General features: G+C 37.8%; 1 protein-coding gene and 1 long non-coding RNA gene across 6 annotated transcripts in view; one reads left to right on the top strand and one right to left on the bottom strand.

Moving 5' to 3' along the window:
• The window catches only part of Efna5 (ephrin A5), a 275,816-nt gene that overhangs the window by 69,473 nt on the left and 182,330 nt on the right, over nt 1-24,013 (bottom strand). Inside the window, exon 1 of one of the 5 annotated variants that reach the window (XM_074076999.1) lies at nt 18,133-22,298. The exons of the other annotated variants lie outside the window; for them this stretch is intronic. Within the exon in view, the coding sequence (XP_073933100.1) occupies nt 18,133-18,197 (65 nt within the window). The 5' untranslated portion in view covers nt 18,198-22,298. Of the gene's footprint in view, nt 1-18,132; nt 22,299-24,013 lie in introns of those variants that run through there. 5 annotated transcript variants of the gene reach the window in all.
• LOC141424157 (uncharacterized) lies at nt 7,990-22,406 on the top strand. Its single transcript, XR_012449078.1, has 4 exons — nt 7,990-8,145; nt 10,143-10,212; nt 12,028-12,111; nt 22,271-22,406. It is a non-coding gene; the product is annotated as an uncharacterized lncRNA (long non-coding RNA).

The raw sequence follows: 24,013 nt of genomic DNA, 5'->3' as shown, positions 1-24,013 counted from the left end.
CATGATTTTTAGAGTATTAACTAGATGATTTTACAATGGTACTAGTAACATGGTCGGGCAAGTTTTCACTTTTGAAAATTTCAGTACCTTGTGGTCACAATTTAAAATAAACAAGAACTCACAAACTCCAGCAATTTCAGAGATGAAAGGCAGAACCTAACGGCAGCAGGTGGAGCAGAGTAGGTGTTATTGACATACTTGTTGATATGATTCAAGAGTGCTCAAGGCCATCTGATGCTGAGGGCCACATGTGAAATCAGCAGAGGCCTAACCTGGCTAATTGTCTCCCCTGATTGTGACAGGTTTGATTAGAAGAATAATCAGCTCTCAGCAGCCTGTAGGCAAAAATGCCAACTGAGAGAGGAGAGAAAGAGGGAGCGAGAGAAAAAGCAAAAGGGGTGGGGGTTGGGGAGAAAGAGATGCACACACAGCTGAATGAATGTCAGGTCACCATTAACCAACTCTTAAAACAATAAATGGGTTCCAATATGAACAAAAGCAAACTATTATTCCCATAATCAGCATGGAAATTTTCCTTCTGTCACTTTTCAATTGTACTTGTACATAGTAAACAAAGGCTGACACTCAGGCTTACTAAAAGTAAAAATATTTTCATATTTTGCAAAATTGAAGTTATGAAATTCTGTAATTCACTTTTGAGTAGTTACTTTAAAGTACTTTATACTAAGAACAAGAAATTGTTTTAACATAAATTAGTTTTTCCTTGACTGTTTCTACTTATAGTAACCAAAATGTTCAAAGTATATAAAAAACATACCTTTATTTTTTAAATAAAGACTAAAAATAAACTGCTACATAAAAATCAGTTCAGTTCAATGTTTGAAGCCCTACTTTGTGAAGTGACTCTCTAGTTTCTGTGCAAAGAATCTTTTACTTAAGCTCAGCGGTGATTTACTTCAATAACTATTTCTATATTAGAAATGTTTAAACATCAAGATTTAGAGATACTAAACATGAAAATTTGGAGAAATTTTGGAATATATAAATATTAACATTTTTGTCCTCATTATAATGTTAAGATCATTTTGTTAGTATGCGAATGTAAGAATATTGTATATACTTTATTTGCCTGTAAATTTGTTATGCTTAGTAGATTTGGCCATAGGCAGGACAGAATAAAGAAGAACATGTTCTGGGCAAAAGAATTTTGCAAATGTTTTATAAATTTCTTCTTAAACATTCTTCCCACGGTGGCTATAAAAATCAGAGAGTGAGAGAGAAGAAAAACAAGGAGCAAGAGAGAGTGTGTGTAGTATTTGGTCTGAGGAACTAAAACTAAGTTATTTTAAGCTCAGTTCCATGAACAGACATGGTTTTATCTGCAGCCAAGTGTTTAAAGCATGTGATAACATTAAATACAGATTTCCATCTACCTGCCAGACTCGACAAAATCTCAAACCCTCAACTGGTACCTCCAAATGTAACTGTCAGTCAGCTAATGTCAAAACCTAATGTCTTTTCCATGGCCTTACACATATGGTCCCCGTCAGTGTCAACAGAGCTTGTTGGATGTGGTGTCATGGCCAGCAAGATGATTTATATGCATAGACCCGAAGATCGCAAGACTTATTCAAGGGATGTGTTTCATCTGGTGTATTTGCCATCGACAAATGATTGACTGAAATTAAACAAAACTTTACATCCTGAAATCTGAGCTTTCTCTGCTCCTTTCCTCACTAAGATCAAGAATATAGTTAGCTAGCCAGGGAGTTCACAAAAGACCGATGTCAACAGTCTGTTAGTGAGATAGAAAAAATAGGCACACTAAACACCTCCATGCTTTGCCCTCTGACCTCCTTAAGCTGGTACATTTTTAAAATTCTTTGTGGAATAAGGAATTACTAACCATCCACACTGGGAACTCACAAAGAGCTGGTGTTCAAATATGCCCAGCATTTTCCTTGAACACCTTTAACTGAGGGAAGACCCTTATATGCCATGAGTTCAGAAGGGGCCTTTATCAAATACATTATCTAAAATACAACATTGGATTAGAATGGGAAATTCCTCACTGTCTTGAACCTCTACTATTCCATCTCCCCAGGACAACACACGGACATGTAATATAAGGCACCCTGAATGTCTCTTTCTTTGCTGTTAAAGCTCATTGTTGCAATCTGGTAATGGATAATTCTCTCCACTTTACTCAGTGTGAATTACTCTTTTTCACAAGCCTTGTAATGATCTGTAAAACTAACACTTTGGTCCAGTTAGCATAAGCATATGTTCAGAACAATTTTAATGCTCAGCTACCCTGACTGGGTGTAGCTAAACTTCTGATTTTGAGTGCTTCCTACAGGAAGATGCCATCCACTGCCTAGAAATGTATCATATTCTGTTGTTGTTCTGAATATAGTTTTAGCTTCAACAGACACAATACAATGTTAAAGATATTAACTTTTGACTTAGAACTTTCAATTGAAAGCAAGATTTAAGTACCTAGTGAATGGTTAAAGGACCATATTCTACATGAATGGGGCTAATGCAAAGCTCTAGGGTGGTAGAATGGTGGTTTAGCTCCTAAAAGGAGGTGTCCAGTTAAAGCTAAATTAACCTAAACTAACTGGGGTGTGACACATTTTTTTAATCCCAAAGCACCAAGCCATTTCCCACATTTTTCTCTTTTAACATGCTGAAACTTGCTTAAGAACTGAAGGAAGAAAAAGAGTAAGTAATGATTGTTTAGGGAATGTCAGAGCAGTGCAAATCAGCTCTGGAAGAAGCCAGCTGTTTGTGCACTGTCATCCATCCAAGCAGGCTTGTTCGAACATGCAAAGCAGTGGGTTACACTACTTTCCATCTAGGTAAAGGTGTAAAAAGTGGCATGTGTAGCAGCCAGCAAACAGTAGCAAAATCTTTTCAGATCTTGCTAAGCTTCTAGAGAGCTGAAAAACATTCCATTTTAAGAAAAGGCATTTGAAACCAAGGGCTGCTACAACTCTGCCAGTGGTCAGAGGTGTGTCTGTGTTAGCTGAACAAACCATTCCACCCCAGCAAATTCATGGGCTTCCCTTCTACTTTGAGTAGGAGCAATCTGTGTCCTCCTGCTTCCCTCATGGCTCCCCTTCTGCCCCAATGGGCTCTCTAGTCTAGCTTGGCCCCATGTCCAAGGTAACCCTGCAAAAAACTTAGGGGAAGAAACCTAATATTTGAGGTGTCCCAAGAATCTGTATGGCACTGAACGTTCATTTTGACTCAACTCAGCTCTTGTACACTGTGCCCTTTAAACTCATTGTAGTTTTCCAGGTAGGGAGTCCCTTAAAGGGAATCTAGTCAACCCATCAGTGAACAGCCTGGGTGGCTTACTCAACTCTTAAAAACCCCCTTCTGTCATTTTTAAACAGGCTCAAAATATGCAAATGTGACATTCCAAATGCTGTTGTAAGAAACACAACTCTACTGATTTTTTTCTTGCTTTAACTTTCATCACTGACCTCTTATTTTCTCCAAATGAAAAATCATTTGCCATTTAATACTGCACTGTGGGGCCTGGTGTGGTGGCTCACACCTATTCAGGAGGTAGAGGCAAGCTGGGCAAAAACTTTGTGAGATTGCCATCTCAACAAAACAAGCTCGGTGTGTTGGTGCCAGAGTCATAGGGAGGAGGATCATAGTCACAAAAACAAACAGAAAACTAAAACAAACAAAATCCTACACTCTGCAGAGGTGATAGGAAACAGCTAAATAGCTGAAGGCAGTACAGTCCCTTTAATTGCTTTCTGACCCAATTAGTTATGTATTTACCATATAACTTGAAAAAGCTATTTATTTAACTTAACAAGTTAGTAACAGAGAAGACTGTGGGCAGGAGAGAAAGGGGCAAGCAGAATACTCTATACTATCTTTTTAATTTCTATAAACCTACGACTATTCTGAAAAATCAAATTTTCTAATTAAAAAATACATAGTAACCCTCTGAATTACCTCAGCAGCAACTCCAACATATGTGTTCATTTCACACATCTTAACTCCTATACTCCTTAAGATGACTTTATGCAATGAGTTGTTATTCCCATTTTGCAGATGAAGTAATTGACATTAAGAAAGATTCTGGAATGTGTTTAAGGTTACTAGTAAGTAAAAGAGCCAGGATTTAAATTCTCTTGTCTCACGCCAAATCCCGTACTGCTACTTGTAGGCCACTTTGCTCTGTGTTACACTGTATTTATTGCTGGAATGTTCTGCTAGACAATGTAGCTCTGAATTTAATCCTCAATGGGAGTAAGGTATTGTTTTTGATAAATTTGTTTACCCTTACCTCTTTACTTTTTTATAATAATAATTATTATTATTTCAGTGGTGTCATGTGATATGCTCTCATGCATGTTGGACAATGAGTACCAAGATGAATAAGGTACAATTCCTATGCTCAGAGAATTCAGCCTAGTCATAGGAACAGACCCATAAACCTGCAATTACATTTTTAATTTTACATAAGATGCAAAGATGGGATTCTAAACATAGCCTTGGAGATAAGAAAAGTCTTACCAGAGTCTAGTTTGAATAGGAATTATCTAAAGTTAGCACAGGCATTCTAGGTAGGGAAGACAGCAGGAGGGAACTAAAAAGCCCAGAGATGAGACACAAGATGTCCAGAACATGGAGTACTAAAGTTTTCTAGAAGCAGTGAGACAATAAACCATGGCTCTAAATAAATACTTTCTATAGCAATTCTGTGATGCAGAAAAGTCCTGAAAAACCTTAGTGTGTATCAGTATCATGAATTAGTTGCGGAAATCAGAAGCAAAACTAAGATTTGAATTCCCTTCTACATCACAACCCCATTAAAAACATTTGTTAAAGTGATCAAGTCTCTCTATGGAAGAGTGAGCTTTTTAGGAAGTATTTTTCTATTGCCTTCTGTTGTGTGCTGCAGAAATTTTAATCACCCATCAGATATCTAGGGGAAAACAGAGTAATTCATTATTCCTTTGGAAGCTTCAGAATATTGCTGCTATTGTAATAAATGCATTCTATGTCTTTGTCTTTTTAAGTTTGATTCTCTTGATTTTTATTTTGATAACAAAATATACTTTTACATAAGTGCACACCTAACAATTCTTCGTTGTTTGACCTAAGGAGCATTTCTTCCTTCAAATTTACTTTTAAATTAACAAAGTAATTTATTTTAGGATATCAGCATATTTTTTTAATGCTCAGTACACAAAACAATGAAATGCCCCATGAAACAATGAAAGTCTAAAACTACAAGTAAATAGGTTACAGGGATGAAGATCATTTATCCTAAATCCACAATGGTAGACAGCTGAGAAACTGACACACTGAGGTAGAGTCAAAGCTAAGATCAGGCTTAATGATGACAGGTCTCAGAGTACAGGGAGTTCCTGCATTCCAGGACAAAGTTGCAAAAATTACCTCCTGGTAGCCAGATGCCAGTGGCTTATGCCTGGAATCTTAGCTACTTGGGATGTTGAGATCCAGAGGATAAGTATTCCAGGCCAGCCCAGGCAAATAGTTCATGAGACTCCCATCTCCAAAATAACTAGAGCAAAACGGCCTGAAGGCATGGCTCAAGCAGTAGAGTGCCTGCTTTGCAAACATGAGGCCCTGAGTTCAAACTCCAGTCCCATTAAAAAATATATATATATATATATATATTTCCTGGTGTTCTGTGAGTATAAGAGTTGAGGACCTGTGAGGTTGGTATTTTCTCCCTCTGTAAAATCACCAATTCACAACTGCAGGAGAGCAGTCAAAATGCAGAATGGAGTTGAAGTAAGCTCTTAGCTTCAAGTGTGAAGGGTAAAATTTACAGCACTTCCTCAGTGGGGCTATACCACCTGAAATACCACCTGAGGAGAAGTGAGCTGAAAACTGATGCCTCACTGAGTTGTAATTATTGGTCATAATTCTGCCTGCAGTTGCTAACAGACAACCGAATCTCTTCATGGATGGCCACAGATGACCATCATTCTTTCTTCTACTGTGTTTGCTCCACTCAAACAATTATCCTTAGGAACTGTTTAGCCACTGTTAAGGTAACTTACTTGGGTATAGTTTTGGCTTTTCTGGTTTCACAAATGTCTTTTGAATCAGGAAAGGCTATTGTGCTGTAAGAAGGCTACCATAGCCTATAAGGAATTACATGTGGGAATGGCCTTCTCTGCTTATCAAAAAGAAGAGAACTGCTCTGTCCCCGCATTGAGCTGTCTGTATGAGAATAATATTAGAATGATATGTGATGTCTGGGAAGTATCTGTCTTGTGATTTGCTGATAACCATCTTCAGATTGATGGGACCAGAATTAACAGAAAAAATACTAAAAATGAATTTAAGAACTGGATCTAACACCACGAAGCAAAGAATTATGGGCCCCATCCATTTCTGTTCCATGTCTTCTATTATTGCCTGCTGACTATTTCTGCTCATAAGGGACCGTGAACTATCCATGAGTGCAAAATGGATACAGCATAAATTGATTCAGTAACATCACACAGACATGTATGAATAATGAGGTTCGGTTGCAGTCTGTCACACAGCAGGCATATCAGTGTAACTGATTTATTGAAAACTTGACTGACTACAACCTCATTCTTAAGAGAAGGTATCAGTTGTTTACTTTTTTGGTTAAGAAAATTGAGGAAACTAAGATCCTTTGTAATTTAAAATGTGATCTGGCACAGGGCTGACCTACTTCTAATACTTTAACTAAATGAGGAGAGGAAGAATGAGTGATAGCAACATTATCATAAAGCTTTAGGGCCCATCAGAGATGCTAATCAATTTCAAATTCCCCAAGCAAAGCTGCATCTTCATGTGGGTGTCTATGATGGTTAGAGGAATATGCTTGTCTTAAAATGAAGGAAATTGAGCTTCGTACTTTCCCCTCCCCTTCTTTTGAGCAATATCCTAGAATATGCAAGTGCCAAAAACAAAAGGGCCTTTACATTCATTCCATATCTGTCATACAAATACGGCAGGCATAGCTATTAAAACCAAAAGGAACAATAACAATCTCAGTCACAATAATCCAGTATCTTTGAAACTTCTTGCTCCATATGCCTTTTTATTTTCAGAGTAGAGAAATTTCAAATTCTGACATTTAAATCTAAAGACATGGCCATCAGACCAGATGATGACCACTAAGAGCTTTTCGAATTTCCAGGGTCCAGGAAATCTTAAAATTTCAAAATAAAAGATAGAAGAAGGAAGGTTACTATTTTCCTAAAATAGAAAGAGACTGAAAGCAAGAGCCTGAGTTTAAATGCTCACAATTACAACATATAATTATAAGCAGTTTTCAGATGAAGTAAGGACAACATACACACATGTTAGAGATCAAACTTCCCTAAGAGTAAAGAAAGCTATTCGATTGAGTCCTTTTAAGATTCCAAGGTACCACTTAGTAAGTCACTGAGTTCAGGCCCCAAATAGCATCTTTGGAAATCCAGTCGATACACACCTGAAGAGAGGGACCATGTGTCAGATATTAAATACATATAAAAAGACTCTTTCTACAGGTTGTAATCTAGGCAAGAGAGCACAGTGGAAAAGCGGCACTCAACTAAATGAACCTGAACAGCTGATACAGGCAGCATTGCTTCTGTAGGTCAAAAGTGTTCAAATTTGTACACGAATGACAAAGAATCCTGTTACTACCTCTCTAAACAAAAATTATTTTAAAAGTGGGGAAATTAAGCAATCTAGCAATAATTTGATTAACCTATTTAGTCATGTGAATTCATAAAGAATCAATTATTTAGCATAAGCATTAGATAATATTTTTTAAAAAGCATCTGTAATTTATTCACTGGCCCTAGGGATATCTTTGGAATCAAAGACTGCTTAACCGAGTTCTGAAGATCTCACCAAATACTTGTATATGTTTTCAAAGGGCCTTGTAAGCAGTCAGGCACTTTCTGCTTCAGGCTACACATTAACTAAATTCCAATGTGCCCTACATGGAGCAATTCTTGATCAATTATTTCCTGCAACCCTTCAGAATGTTCCTTTCTCTGGGTTTGTAGTTAGAGCCTAAGATCGTTGCAGAAAAAAATGCCAGGACCAACACACACCTACTGCGCAAAAACTCCGTGGTCCTAAAACTGCATGCAGCTGTTGTCTTCACAACAAAGGGGGAAGAAATGGGAGAATTCAAGAAAGGTAAGGAGGACAGGGTCTGTGTGGGAGGAGGTTTGCAAAAAGAAAGAATTGGAGAGGAGAAAGGAGATGAGAAGAGATGCGGAGAGGGGACTGACTGGAGAGGAGCATCTTTTGTTCATGTGAAGCTTCTGGACTGAGATTTTTATTAAGTGACAAAATGCTGTATGGCTGAACTGATATCGCCATCTGAAATAGAAACTTTGTTCTGTAGTGAACACCATAATGCAGAAAGCCTCCAGTCCATGCTATGAGCCAGACTTAAAGCGTCACATACAACATGGCCCTGTAGAGCTAATGTGCTCCTGAGTTCTCAGAATTTAAGTTACTAATCCCCATCAATCTCTGAGAGACTTTGCAAAGACCAAAATATGAGATTAGAGATGAAAACTCCTGGCAAAGTACAATGCTGTTTCTTTTCTGTGGACAGCATTACCTGGAATGCTTGCTTCCTATGACTGAGAAGCATCAGACATCTCCAGTCAGCTAAACCAAGTTTATTTCAACTCTTCTTCCCAATACTCCCAAACCAAATAGGTGGTTTGTACTTCTTTGTAGGGTTCTAGATTCAAAAGGTTCATGAACTTCAAGTTCACACACGGGAGTAAAGAGAAATACTACACAAAGATCTGTAGTGGAGCGAATACACAACTGGGAGGCAGGAGAGCTGGGTCTCAGTCCCCATCCTGTCACCAACTTATACTGTGACCCAGAGTGTGTCTGAACAAAGGGGACTGAAGTCAGATCAGGAGGCAAGGGCAGCCCTAATTCTACACTCAATTCTAAAGCAGCATGTATTTTATTCTGTTCCAAGATACAAACAATGCCATTCTCAGAAGTTTTTGAGATGATTCAGCTTGGTCTTTTCTCTAGTAAAATTAATATCACATATTAATTCATTTAGTATGAAAAAAATTATAAAATAGGAACATTTTAATCATAATATATTCACACACAGTCTTCCAATATTTTCCTCACAAAAATTTGTGGCATACATACATGTTCATGTATACAGATGTATTGTTTAGAATTCCTTATAATAAATTTTAAATTGACTAAGAGTGAGCTTTTCTATATTTTTCATGTGCTTCTATATGCTTGTTTTCATCAAATGTTACATACCTTGGTTCCTTGAAGGAGGATTTGAAGTTACTAACGTTGACTTTGAAGGCATAGTCGTATCTACAGCGTTGTATTGAAGCATCTAATTGTGAAAATATCCCATGTAACATCAAGTACCTTGTTCAAGGTTTATTTTGTATGAGAAGAACATGGGAAGTGAGTTCAAAGCATTAAGAAAATAATTTCAAAGCTCTGGAGACCCTTCAGGACATTTTTTATCAATCTTTAAACTAGAAGAAATGGCCATAAACAGGGGATCCTGGAAAACTTATAAAGATTAAAAAAAAGAGGTAGGGAGCTGGGCATGGTAGCCCACACCTGTATTCTCAGCACTTGGGAAGCTGGGGTAGGAGGATTGAGAGTTGAGGCCAGCTTGGGCCACATAATCAGTTCAAGGCCAGCCTGAGCTATACAGCAAGGCTTGTCTCAAAAAAAAGTTAAGGACTGAGGGATGTAGTTCAGTGGTAGAGTGTTTGCCTAGCATGTGCAAAACCCTACCATGCAAAAAAAAAAGGCAGGAAGATGACTTAAGCACACCCTTCCCCTAACCTCCTAGCCTTTGGAAGACTGGTTGGCTTGAATTCAGCCCCAGCACATCAGCATTTTAAAGCCCCTAGGAAGCTTTGGTCCTCTCTATGATCCTTCAGGGTATATGTCTCAGGATACCTGCACACTCTTCATCATTTCTGTCACCACTGGGGACCTGAGATCCCTTCTAATGAAGATGGCAAGGGTCGGCTCTGCCCCTAGCCCAGGATAAACTAGAAAGGATAAGAACCTTTTTTTTTTTGCAAGGTGGGCAAGACAGGGCAATGGTACTGCTCCAAAGATATTGTCTGTACTTCCTCAGGAGACAGATTCTACTCTTAATTTTCCAGAGAAACAAAGCATCACAGAGGATTCTGGGCCCAGACATTGGTTTCCCTGCTGCAACTCTCCTTCTCTGAGGTACTGAACAGTTTCATTTTCTGCCCAAGCTTTCTACAATGAACTCCAATAACTCAGCCCTGTTGTTGTCCTGACAGTTTAGTTAAACCCACAGAGCAAACTGTTACAAATAGAATCCCAGGCAAGAGGGGAGTTGCCCATAGGCTCAAATTAACTATCAGTCCCCAAGTAGCTAACCCTCACTTATCACACTGAAAGAACTCTGAAGCAAAACCAAATCCACGAGTCAAATTCATCACGCCAGGAAAGACAAGAGATGAAAATAAACATGGCAAGTCCACGGCTACTCTTTCCACTTTCCCCCAAATCTGCATCCTGTTCAGAGACTGTGCCTGTAGAAGCAAATCTTTTTTTTAAGGCAAAACTCTTTTGTTCTCTTTTTGTCCTTGAGAGCAGCACTGAGCTCACTGAGGAAGCACAGCCTAAGGGTTTACACCTGTGACCCAAACTTTCCATTCTGTGTGAGATTTTTTTTTTTTCCTAAAGAAAAATAATTCAGGAGAAGTTTCTGAACCACTGCTTTTCCTTAGGCCAATGGTTACCGACAGTGACAACAAAGCCTTTTAGTTTCAAATGTGACCCAAATTATGACTTATATTGCACCATATTTCACCTTCACATCTTCCTAAATCCCTCCCTGGGCCATCTTTTCTTACATACCCAGAGAAAGTGAACATCAACATTTAAGCCTCTGAAGAGAATGGTTGAGGTTTACCTAAGATGACGACCCAATGTCATTAATTTTTGTTTCCTAGATCTTGTTCTGTCACAACTTCTGTAGAATACTAGAAGAATTCATGTGGACAAGTGAGTCGTGGACGGCTCCTAACATGGTAGAATACCAAGGTTCTACTGCTTTACTCCAAAGATGCCACATAAAATTGGCTCTGTCTAATAAAGTTATGAGCCAATATGACAGGAAAGCCAGGGTGGTGATCATGAAATTGCAACAATTAGCTTATACAAACTTAAGTCCAACATAATTGGAAAATCAAATAAACAGGGAGCTAAACAATCACCAGAGGTTTTATTCTCAAGCAAGTCCATTCCAACAACATGAGAAACGGAATGAGCAAGAATGGTGATACCCTACACTCCAGCTCTGTTACTCCAGTTTTTTTTATTTTTCATTTCAGAGATGGTCTCTTATTTGATAAACAAAGGACACTCACAAAGATATACACAATCCAAGCAAGGTAGAGCTGAAGATCCTCACTGAAAAACAAGAACAAGGGAAACAAACTAAGGTTTCACAACCACTGGTGCCAGTGCTGTGCCTGTGTGTTGATGACTCTAAAGCACTTTTCACAGCACCCTGATCGTAAAGATGGTGCTCAAGTTATTTAGAGGTGCACTGCTTTGCTGAAATAGTCTGCCCTTGTGCTGCCAAAGCTTTCACTGTGATACTAAGGTTCCACTGTGGGTTTAGAAACAATGAACAGCTCATAAATCATGTTAAGCCATAATCTGTGTCAAAGGTGGAAGTATTAAATGCTGAGTCACTGCTATGCTTTGCAGAGATACCACTTTATCGTCCCTGTCCACATATTCTAGCCAGTCAACCAGCCTTGGCGAAAGACAGCTCAAGCAGAGCTGGAGACCAGAGCTGAAATGATAGAAGTGGTTTCTCTCTTTCAAATTCCCTTTTCTGATTCCACCCTTCAGTAAGAACAGGAACAAGGATGTTATCGCTGGGCCATATGTGGGTGGAAGGAATGGTACCTTTCTCAGCTGAATTGCATAAGGAATATTCTTGTGAAATCAGCTTACAGAAACTTGCTTTGCAACACTTGCTTTTCCTATTTTTTGCCACAGCCTGTGAAGTCCGGTCTCCTGTTTATAAACCATTCAGTTGGCATGTGTAAGAAGAGAAAAGTTAAGCTTACAAGTAGCCATAATGTGAGTGTCCTGAATTTGGTAAGCATTTAGAGTATCATCAATGAGGGCTCCAGAAGTATAGAAAGTGAGACAACTGCAGTTGTGGCAATGAAAGAGAGGCTATCCCTACCCTAAGTCAATTCCAAAGAGTACTATGTTTGTCTTAAGTATTTCTTTTAATTCTTCCACAGTCTCGATCTCTAGACTGTGTCCTTTGGTGGAACCTAAGTCTCAATAACAAGGAAAACCAATCTTTAGAAGACTACTAAGAGGTTACGGAGTAATTTACATTTAAATAGGTAATTACTGAACAAAATCGAAATATAAATCTAAAGGGATGATTATAATGGTGGGATTTTAGACAACATGACAAGTGGAGGGGCCCGTTCAGCATCTATCAGATCTCATCCCTCAAGGCAGTGTTTGCAAAGTGAATGGCCTCTGCATCTGGCAGAACTAGGAGAACTACAGGTGATATGTAGACACATTAACAAGCAATGAATCACATGATGAGAAGATTATTCCTTTATAGGTTCTCTTTCAAGTCATGGAGAAAGTCTCAGTGGACACTAACAGGTCTCTTAATGCCTCGCTAACACTGTCCAGTTTCTACTTTTGACATACAGAGAGTAAGCAACAAGGATCAACACCTTGTTCGCTTGCTTTTGGCAAGTAATATTTATTGATGGCAAAGAGACATTTAGGGGAAGACTAAAAAGTTTCCATGAAAAAAGTATTAGGGCTTATTTTAAAGAAAAATAATAAATTCTGGCATAAGTGATATGTACATATAGCAAAGATTCTGAAGGTGGCATGTGGAAATCAAAGTTTGAGAAACATCTCATAGCCTATTCATCAGACAGCTTTACCTTTTGGCTTCCATGACCCAAAAGTAAAAGGTAAGAGTCAGAGTGAGAAACAGCCAGTTTGAGCACTAATGGCAGCAGAACCCAAGACATGGAAACATCACACTATCTTTCCCAAGCAGAAGCAGGGAGGAGACCAGTGACCGGCTATCCGAGGTCCTTTCCCTTCACACCATTAATCAAAAATAACCAAGAAAATGTAACGCATACATGCAGACATCAACTTAGGCTTAGGATTTTTTTTTTTTTACAGAGAATTTATAATCACTTTATAGTTATAATATAAGGCATTTTAAACCCAAACTTTCAATGCAACACAGTATTTTTCTTTTTTCATGATCAATTTATGCTTCATTTAATACCCAATACCACTAACATTTTTTGTAGAGCTGATAACACACAAAGCCATATAATTTTCTTTCTTTTCTAAAAGCAGTTATATAAAATATGTGTAAAGGAATGCAAAATCACATTTTTTTTTAAAAAAGGAAGAAATCATGACGGTCCTTTGTTTTGTCAGAAAGTTTATCACCCAATAAAAAAGAAATTATACTTGTAGCTTTAAATAGGCAAGACTCATATTGTCAAAATGCAGATATTTTCTTGAAAATAGTCACCCTTAGGCAGGAAAAACAAATTTGTTTTTAATGACAGAACTTTTTAGATTGTACTTGGAAGAGAAGGGTGTTTATGAGAAATAAGCTAGTGAGTCACAGAGCAAAATAAAATGGTTCAGTTCCTCACTCATAAGTGCATAACTTGATAAGAAATCAAGTCCAGCCAGCAGGGAACACTTAAAGGTTCATTCTCTGACGTAATGGTGCCATGTGACCTTCCTCAGAAGACGACTACTCCTAGCCTGGAAGTGTTTTTGAAATATCCCAGGTCTAAACAATCACATCCTTAGAAATTAAGGAATGCAGTACGGGTATGCAAGCATTTAAATGCTAGCATTTTTGGTCATGTTAAGTGTTAATGTGAACACCATTACCAGTAACGTGATTACAACTGTATTCCACCAGTTCTTTTGGTTGAAACTATATATTAAAACTTATTAAACTAAACTCACCAATTGATCCTTCCACATTTTCAACATTTGACTTAGAAGTAACCAGTTGAATTGTTTTAAAAAATTAGGTCAAACAGGTTATTTGGCATCCTGTAAGCATTAAGGAAACACAGCTGCTTAAGTAAATGACATTTTTACAAAGGAACAAGCCTGTTATGTTGTCAAACCAGTATGTGGGTTGATAAGAGTATAGAATTTAATTACTTATTGGTAGTTGAGGAGAATCTGACTTCTAGCATACTTACTGAAATTTAAACCACAATCTGCTACAATCACCAATGAGTGCTTAGCAAGACCAACCAAATGCTTTGAATTTGCAGAATCCAGAGCAAAATAAAAATGGAGGGTCCCTTGTTTAAAAATGATTAAGAATTTCACTTCAGGAGTCTTTGCTCTCATGTCCTGCCTGGGGAAGAGGAAATGTTTCTCTTCCCCCAACCTTGTCTGTACTTATGCTATTATACTAAAATAAATCCTTTTGCTAAAGCTTCAATTCACTCCAGCAGAGGAACAGCATTACACCAAGCATGAGGCTCTGCTGAGCCCAGGGCTCCTATGACTACATAGGCTGAACATCTGAACGACTGCCCTAGGAGCCCCAACTGCCCTGAGGAAGCTCTTTCCAAACCAGTGTCATAGAGGTACCCATCCTACATTCACATGAAAACAGGTCTCCAAACACCCCCAAACAATGCTCCACTTAATAGATATAAAAATTGATATAATTCTGGCATTTCCTTTTTCTCTGAATTATTACTGTTTTTTGCAAGCCTGAATAAAGACTTCTCAAAGTATTTCAGTTTCCTGCTGCAGAGCTAAGCCAAGGAACTGCTTGGTTGTTAACAAGCAGTTCAGTATAGCATAAGGGAAGAAGTTAACAATCATGTGGAAGTCAAGGCCTGTAGCCCACCACTGTCCGGCTGACCTTGCCACAGTGGTGTCTTTCATTTCTTGTTAATGTGTCTTTCAACACTCAAACAGGATGTCAGCTATGAGACAAAGTTACTGTATAGATGTACAATACCTTAAAAGAACACACACACACACAACCCAGAATGAGAAGTCATTTTACAAGTTCTACCTCTGAATTCTGGCATCAGTTCTTGTTTCTCTATTTGGAGGCTTTAAATTGTTCTCTTTGAGTTTAACAACTCTTTCTGGTGATGAAATATGAAGAGGTGATGATTTCCTCCAAATTAGGAGGACATTAACAATTAAGTGTTAATTCGAACACCGTTAACAGTAATGCAATTATAACTGTATCCCACAAAGGGCAATAGGAAATAATTACTCTGACTCTCAAGTGAGAGTTGCAGGAGAATGAGGCTCTCACTCTAAAATTCATTAGGAGGGGCCCTGAAACTCAGATGCACACCTACAGCTGGAAAAGCTGCTCCTCCCTGTCAGTGACAAGCAAGGTACTTGTGTGCCACCATCTGTTTTTACTTCTGAAAAAGCTCCATTGAGGGTCCTGGGACCATTAACTGTCTCTTCCTAGGACTGCCATATCGAACTCAGAAAAGGGCTTATCTGAATAGCCACAGATGTCATTTTAAGCCTCCAAGCTGGACCAAAGCAACTGACACCCTATCATCATTCCATGGCTTCTGAGGATGATGAAGTGTATCCAAGGAAATGACTAATCTCCAATTACCATATGCATGTCAGCATTGAGACTTGACCAGAAATAGTGGCATAATAGGAAATGAGCCATTAATGCCTATCTCAGTTTTATTTGATTAAAATTGGAAGACTAAACAGAGAAGCTGATAGAATCTATCAATTGCTAATGTTTTCTCCTAATGGGGCATAAATGTGCCTCTAAATTCTTTATCAACCCACTATTTCAGCGGTCCTTCAAGAATCCATAAATTCATCTCCCCTTTTATATGTCAAAAATTAATATTGGTAGTTAGAGGTAAAATGAAATTTAAAAAATAATTTCACTTTTCTATACACTCTAGTGGACCTGCCCACAAAAAGAATGATAAAATGAAATTAGAAAAGAGATCTTTTTGGTCTTTCATTCAGCAACAGCCCATTTAGTTAGAAAATTCTGATCTTTTCTTTCTTTGATATACTTTTTCTATCTACCAAAATCTATGCTAATACCAGAGGCTCAGCCGGGACTTATTGCCACCTAGGTGAATTAGCATCAATCGTCACCTCATAGTCTGTCTCCTGTGTTCTCTTTGTTTCCTTCTAATTCATCAGGCCTTCTCAGGTTAAGAAGCCAAGTGACTCCCTGTTCTGTAAGATCAGTGCTGGTTTCTGCATGGTTGAGGATCTGGTACCATATCCAATGATTCCTCTGTCCTGCTCATCTCACCTGCAGATCTTTGTTGACGCTTTTCTTTCTTTCTTTAAATTTTGTTAATGGCACTTGGGGTTTGAACTCAGGGCCTCAAACTTGCTAGACAGGCCCTCTAACACTTGAGCCACTCCAGCAACTCCCCTGGGCTCTTTTCAATGGTTAAGTTCCTCTGCACAGCTTTCACCACCCTCATATGCCACCAAGAACTCTTCACTTCCTGAGATCATATAGGACTAATCATATTATTGAACTTGAAGTGTGCATTATAAAAGTGAAATTTTAAAAATATGGGAGCAAGGTCCCGATTGCATGATATATACTTTGGCATTGATGAGGACCATATCTTCATCCTTCTCTTTATTCTTAATTTTGGAGCACAGGGTCTACAAATTCATACTGGCCAGTTCAGCAAAGAATTATTATTCCTTTGATAGGAAAACACAACCCAGACAACTGGTAATGAACTACTTCCACTAACAGGTTAATCCACTTGCAAATTATATGTAAGGTAAGGCTACATTGCTTAGAGATGCCAAGCCATGGATTATAATGATTCATGATAGCACAGCTTCTAGGGAAAGAACTTTAAGGATGTCTTCAGTTATGACAACCAATAAAACCCTTCTCATATCTAGATTCTGATAGGTATAAGAAGGGTATCAAAGAAAGAAAATATCAGACTTTGCTAACAAATAGGATTCTGTTGAAGGCAAGAGACAAAAAAGACACCTTTCTCCTGATTTCATTTTTATCATTCCTCTTATGGACAGATGTGTCCAACAGAGAGTATAAAAATTAATTTAAAATTCAAGAATTCAGTATTCTCTTGCACTGTTTGGCATTACATCTACAGGGAATAATACAGTCATTGATATTACAGTACGCTAGTTCTAATATGTAGTTGAAGATTTCTTTATTATTTCTTTCAACATTTAATAAGTGACATCTGTGTCAGCATATTTTAGAAATAACCACTGTAAGATATCCTTTCAAAGAATCAAACAAATACACACATGCTCAAAACCATATATACAAGCTATAAAATATAATTGAATAATTTTTATTCCAGAAAAATGAGACTAAATGGGGATTTTGAGAGAAATAAAAATTCCAGTCTTTATAAAGTTCAAGAACTTGTTTCACCTATAGTAATTGGGCATCTTATAGTTCTTACAACTAACCAAGCCAGCACTTCCAACCACTTTTTTTTTTACCGTGTGTTTTATCACTATCTCACAATATAGTCATTACATATTTATTATCTTAAGGGTCTGTGTTTGCAATGAGTTAAGACCATGTTTCTTACAGACATTACAAATAATAAGGTTAATACTATTAGTTATGATAAAATTATAACATTTTAGATGTTAAAACATCTAAATTTCTCTTGAAATTTCATCTGAGAATTTAAAGGAGAACTTGAGGTAATCCATCCATTTCTGGATGCCTAATAGCAACAATCACTCCACGGCTTTCATATTAAAAGCATGAGCACTTGAAGACTTTAGTCCTTAATAAACTTTGCCCAGAGGACATTAGCAAGAGTCATGCATCAGGTGACCTGACAGTGCCTCTCAGGACACTGGGACTTGTCAGACTGTGCAACAAGATCCCATGGACCTGTCTCAATCAAGTTAATTAGAGACATCTGCAGCACAAGGATCACGCCAAGCTAGCTCTGGCAGCTTATCTGCACCAAAAAGGTACAACTCATGTGGGAGGTAAGAGAGCTAGAATGACAAACAGATAGCAATCGGGAATGTGAGCTGGCCCAGTCATCTGAGTATACTCACTGTTGAAATAAAGCTGGTAGGGCCAGGAACACAAATGTCGAGCTGATGAAAAGGCTGAAGGACATTTGAACAAACCTTTGATATTCTTAGCCCCTGCAGGAATCTCAACACTGTAAATGGAGCCCTGTCCCCTCCTCCCAGCACCTGCTTGAACTCTTCATTCACCTACACAATGCCTCCCCTGGTTGCTCTCACTTATTCCAAGGACCTTGATCACTGTTTTTCTGCAAAACAACTCTGTTCTCTTCCAAGATGTTGTTACTGATGGAAATCTAGTGTTGGAAGCTGTAGTCTTTGTACGCTGACATTGTTTGAAACTTTGCCCCTGGAACTTAACACTCCACACAACTCACATCTTGGCTCTGAAAAGCCACACCATTCTCATTCACTGCATTCCAGCTTTGGTTTTCAGCAGTCTGGCTCTACTGATGTTAGTGGAGTTTGGCTCTTCATTTTTTTATTCATCTTCCTTCCTAAAAATGAAAGCAGCCAGATTCTAGTGAATTTCACTGATTCTGCTTTGCATACACATACCAAGAATTAGATGTTTTCCCTGATGACAACCAGGCTGGTTATACTATGCCCCTAAATCAGGAACTGCGGCTGATAGACTCAAAGCAGAATGAATCTGAAAATACAGTTGGCCTAACACTCTACAATCTGTGATGGAATCATGATATACTCTTCCAAGTTCTAGAACATGTTCTGATTCAATGTTCTTTCAGGATTTTCATTTGACTATAACATCCACATAGTTAATACATCACTGCTATGGTTTAGATATAAATATCCATAAAATCAGATTGAAAACTGGTGGCCTGTGAGCCAACTTCAGCTTCATATGTGTAAGTTTTAGTTAGTGAAATGTTTTAGAGTAATCTAAACCAATATTTAGAAATTCAGAGATTTCAAATTTCTACCTTCTCTTAAAATATTAGGAGACGGGGCATCACTGAGTTCACATTCTTCCTACGTGGAAATATTCTGCTGGGAAGGAAGAACTCTTACCCTTTTGAGCAGAATCCTCACCTCAGTTTGTACAGCAGGTCTGATTTTTTTTCACATAGATATCTTGCATGCCCTGCCGAAGAACCTCTGTCTTTGTCACTTCTCAGAGTTTGCCATGAAATCAATAATATTTTACAGATTGTCTTTCACTTTAAGAAATAGTCATCAACACAGAACAGCAGGAATAGAGTTTTCAAAGATTTCAGACAGTCTGAATTCCAATTTTGTATGTAAAAATTTCCCAGAGGCTCAGAAACCCTTGTTGAGTTTTCCTCCAAGCATGACTAATACAATACAGAGAGGGGCTGTCATGCAACCATGCATCTCTGCATTGGCAATGAGGGATTGTTCAATTGCAATTCACCCATCTACTGCTTCCTCGATAGCTTTAACTTGGTGGAGAATACAGCTGTAGGCCACCAACTTTGTTAAAAAGATGCCAGGTTGTTGGTATCAAATATTGGCTAATCTAGGGAATGCCATCTCAATTTAAATCTACATTGCAATGCAAATTACTGATACTAGGCCACCATGTTCCAGTATGATATTGGCTGACCTATGAGACGTAAAGCACAAGAGGAAGCCATGAAGACCAAAGCATGGGTATTCAAAGCCATTCTAAATGAAAGGACAAATTATTTTGTTTCATAACTGTCTAGGCTCCTACCATTCAAGTAATATTTAGTTTACATAAAAATCATTGTGCAATAGGACAGTCTCTGGTTACTTCCCGCTTCTACACATCATAGGATTGTGCCTTACTAAATAAACTGGGCTAAGATGTTTACTTCACTGGGAAATGACTACTAGTAAGCTGTTAAAGGCTATATCCTCAAGTTACTATCTATGGCATTTGTAACACCCTCCCTGTTGAACAAAGGTGTCACAGTAGTACAGTGAATAAACAATCTTTTTTCCTCTTGTAAGTTATACAGTCCTGAATTTTAATAATTAATTTGTCATTGTAGATTAACACACATGAGCTTTTCAAACTGGCACGGATGCAACCTCACCCCACCACTGTGAGATAGATAGTCATTTCATTTCATATGCTTCACACTTACCTGGTGATCAGTATCACTGACCTCATTGAGCTAAGTGTGAAATGGCAGATGGTTTGTACTGCTTAGTACTGCCCTATAACAATTATTTAGCACAGGAAGCCATAGTAGCATTTTGGTGGGGAATGGCAGTTTATGTGAACTTTCCAAGAAACTCAAGAGAGACAAAATGCCACTGTTGTCCATGTCAAAGGATTTGGTAAGAATCTTAAGAGAAAAATGGCAAGAGATTCTAAGGTTTTCAGTAGCACAATATTTTCAAAGTGCTTCAGAAGCTATTTTAATCTGCAGCATTGCTAAAAGGGGAACACAGCCTGCAAAGCCAGTATACTTTTAAGGGCTACTTAAGTCAGCTATACTATAACCTTGCATAAGACTTACACACTTAAGACAGTTTTGTATAGAGGATCCACAATCTGATTAAAATTTCTCAGGAGAGCAACCATTTCTACCACCCCAAAGTGAGAGCTCTTTGAATTGTTCTTCTTGAGATTATACTACTTCAGGGTCGCAAAATACCCAGGCGGAGTGGTTTGTGAAGCAATGGGATGCTGTTAATTATATCAATACTTCCCAGATCCTTTAAAAATGTCTAATGTCAAAATATTTTACAAGAGTGAATTTCAAACTGTGTTCATGTTTTTCACAGCATGGCACCTGTTTGAAATGGTACAGTTTGAAAATCAATAAAACATGAGATGGAAGATACCAGAGTAGCTTGAGAGTTTTTAAAGAACTACACTCCAGAGCAAAACAAGTACATAATACTCAGAATAGAAATATGTAAACCTTTACACATCTATATTTTCATAACTCCATCATGAGGGAGGGATCCAGAGCTGTTTTACTAATAAACAAAGCCATCAACTGACTTCTTAAGAGTTTCAAAACAGACCATTCTATTCCTGCTGTTTCTCCCTTCTGATTTAATTAACTATAAAGTAAATGGAAATGACCAGTTCAACAGAATGTCTGAGTAGAGTTTGAAGGAAGTCACTGCAATACCTTTCTCCCAAGTCCAATTCTCAGAATGCTAGGTATCAGGATTTTTCTATTCTAACTCCCTATTGAAATGCTTTACTTTTAGTTCATTTACCTGCCTTTAAGATGTTTAATTTCACAAACATATCCCTATACACACCCAAACAGCCATACTATGTTGTCATACTGTACAACAAAAATAGATTCTTTTCATGTTTGTTACATTGACTCCTTCAAAAAATGATTTGATGTGGCTCACAAAAACCAGACATAGTGAAATCATTAGAACTCACACAGCATAAAAACAGTAAAGCCACATATAAAGAGGATGAGAAATTGATTATAATGGAAAACGACTTTGAGTTTTCCATGTGCTGATTGTCTATTTATGTGCATGCATTACTATGTGCTATTGCCAGTGTTGCTGGGCCTGGGCAGCAACTAAACCCCAAACCCAGTGAGCATCCTAGTGGCCAACACAAAAAGAAAACACAATACATCACACAGTTTCAAAAGGAAGGTTGTTGACTTATCAAGAGAAAGTTTTTCTTGGTTAAGAATCTAAGGAGAAGGACTGGGGGCAGAGCTCACATGATAAGAGTGCTTGCCTAGCAAGCCCAAGGCCCTGAGTTCAATCCCTAGTACTGCCAAAAACAGAATCTAAAGAGAAATTCAGTGAATAGGTCTATGTGTATAAAAGAGATATTAAATAGAATAACAGGAATATTAAAATATAGATACCTGTTTACCTGTCTTAAGGTTTCCTTTTTGCCTAAAACAGATTAAGTAACTTAAAATCTTTTAAGCTATGCAATTCATCTGGAGAAATCCTTACATTTCTGGACTATCTACAAGTGCAAATTCAGATCAAAAGTTGCATGGATGACTATGAAAATAGCAGAAAGCACACATTGGAAAAGGGTTTTCTTTATATCATTATATAGTATTATTGTTCTGAAACATGGTCTATGTAGCATTGTAATTGTAAAAGAATCCCTGGTGCTTATATTCCTTTGTTTTTAGTTATCTTTTGGTGATACAACTTACAAATCATTTTTATTTCCCTACACACTTTTTCTTTCTTTCAGGGTCCACCTGATAGGAACAACCAAACCAAAGGTGGAAGGCGTCTGTCTCAAGGGTGTGGCTACTGCGGTCTCTTGACTAATTTCTCCCTGTACTGTTTCTTTGTCATAGTATGGTTCTTATGTGACTATTCCAGGCCACAATATATGAATGACATTTTTAAAGCTGATATGAAAGTAAACACATCCAGACCTTTAACTATATAGTACTTTATTTGCTAAATTATGCAAATCAATATACCCTAAATTGAATACACACCTACTCTAAAGAGAGTTCCCCTTGGTCTTAAAACTTGCTTTAACAAGCTATCAATCAGAGGATGATATTTAGAGGTGGCATAACTGATTGATGGCAGTGGGATTTCTGGCCATTTTTAGTGATAACCACTGAAGTACAGGAGCAGGTTTTCAAGCCCTAGACAGGAAAAGCCTGACCAAAAAAAACCCTGACAGAAACATAATGCCATGATAGAAATACCACTCATTATGTCATACCTAATAATCCACATGTGCCTCATTACACAGCTGTTTGTGTTACACCCTGTTGCCAAAGAAGCTCCCTGCTTCTCCTCCTGATCCAGCAATTACTATGTACATGAAGCACAGTGGCCAGACATCTATGGAAAAAGAAGAGGCAAGCAAAAGATACAAAGGCATAAGGACCTAGGCCAGTAATGTTCTCAGCATTATTCAGGAATGTTTAGTTGCTTGCTCAAATTCATCGTTAACAAAGGGTCTATTTCCCAAAGGTTTGCACTGTGTAATTAGCAGCAACAAACACTGCCCCTGCTCTGGTCAACCTGTGGGATTAGTTACAAAGGTTTTGTAAATTTCAGAAGGTATCTACACAGATGTCAGGAAAACACACACATAAACACACAGTATAGTATAATGGATGCAGCCACAGCCATTAAGTAGTTTAGGATTTGTGACACTCAGACAACCAATACATTTTATGGGGGAAGTCATAAAAGTCAAACAGGAAAAAATATATAGCATGAAAGTTGCAAACTTCTAGACAGCATGTAAAAAATGCAGAGAAGTGGCAGGGGCAAAGGAAGAACCATAACAACTGGTGCTCATCAGTCTTGATAAATACGACAGGGCCACCTGAGTTTACTCCTGGAACCAATAGAAGCCCCTTAGTATCTAATTATTTTTGTAAAAGGATTGAATTTTTTCATGTCCCTGTTTACTGTTGTCATTAGATTGGTTCATACTTCATTAGTCTGCTTTCTAAAATGAAACTTTCATTTATTTATGGAACTTTTTATACTTTTCTAAGGCAGCTCAAAAACATACAACTAAGTGATGCTAACTTTTCCATCAGGAAAGTATACTAGACTCAAAGAGATGCAAATATATGTTGACAATTCAAATTGATTAAAAGGCTCCAATTCAAGAAAGTAATTTTAATTTGGATTAAAAAATAATTTACCAGTGACAGGGTCTGGAATGACATTATAAGTAAAAGTTAAAGCTAATTACTTCATCTTAACAATGAGTTACTCTAGTTGACTGAGATTTGTTCATACTTGGTAAATAGCACTGCTCATTTCTTAAGACAGTGTTTAGCAAGTTGGTAACTTTCAATTCAGAAGTCAAAATATTGTCTTGGTTGCCAACAAAAATAATTAACCAAGCACCTCTAACCCCAGGGTAAATATGTAAGCAAGTGCATAGTAATGGATAATAAAAATAGCACTTCCTTCTATGTCTGGTGCTAATTAAAATCTGATCAGAGGA

This window comes from Castor canadensis, chromosome 6 (genome assembly GCF_047511655.1).
Source record: "Castor canadensis chromosome 6, mCasCan1.hap1v2, whole genome shotgun sequence".
Taxonomy (NCBI): Eukaryota; Metazoa; Chordata; class Mammalia; order Rodentia; family Castoridae; genus Castor; species Castor canadensis.
This window is presented reverse-complemented; position numbering and strand designations above follow the sequence as displayed.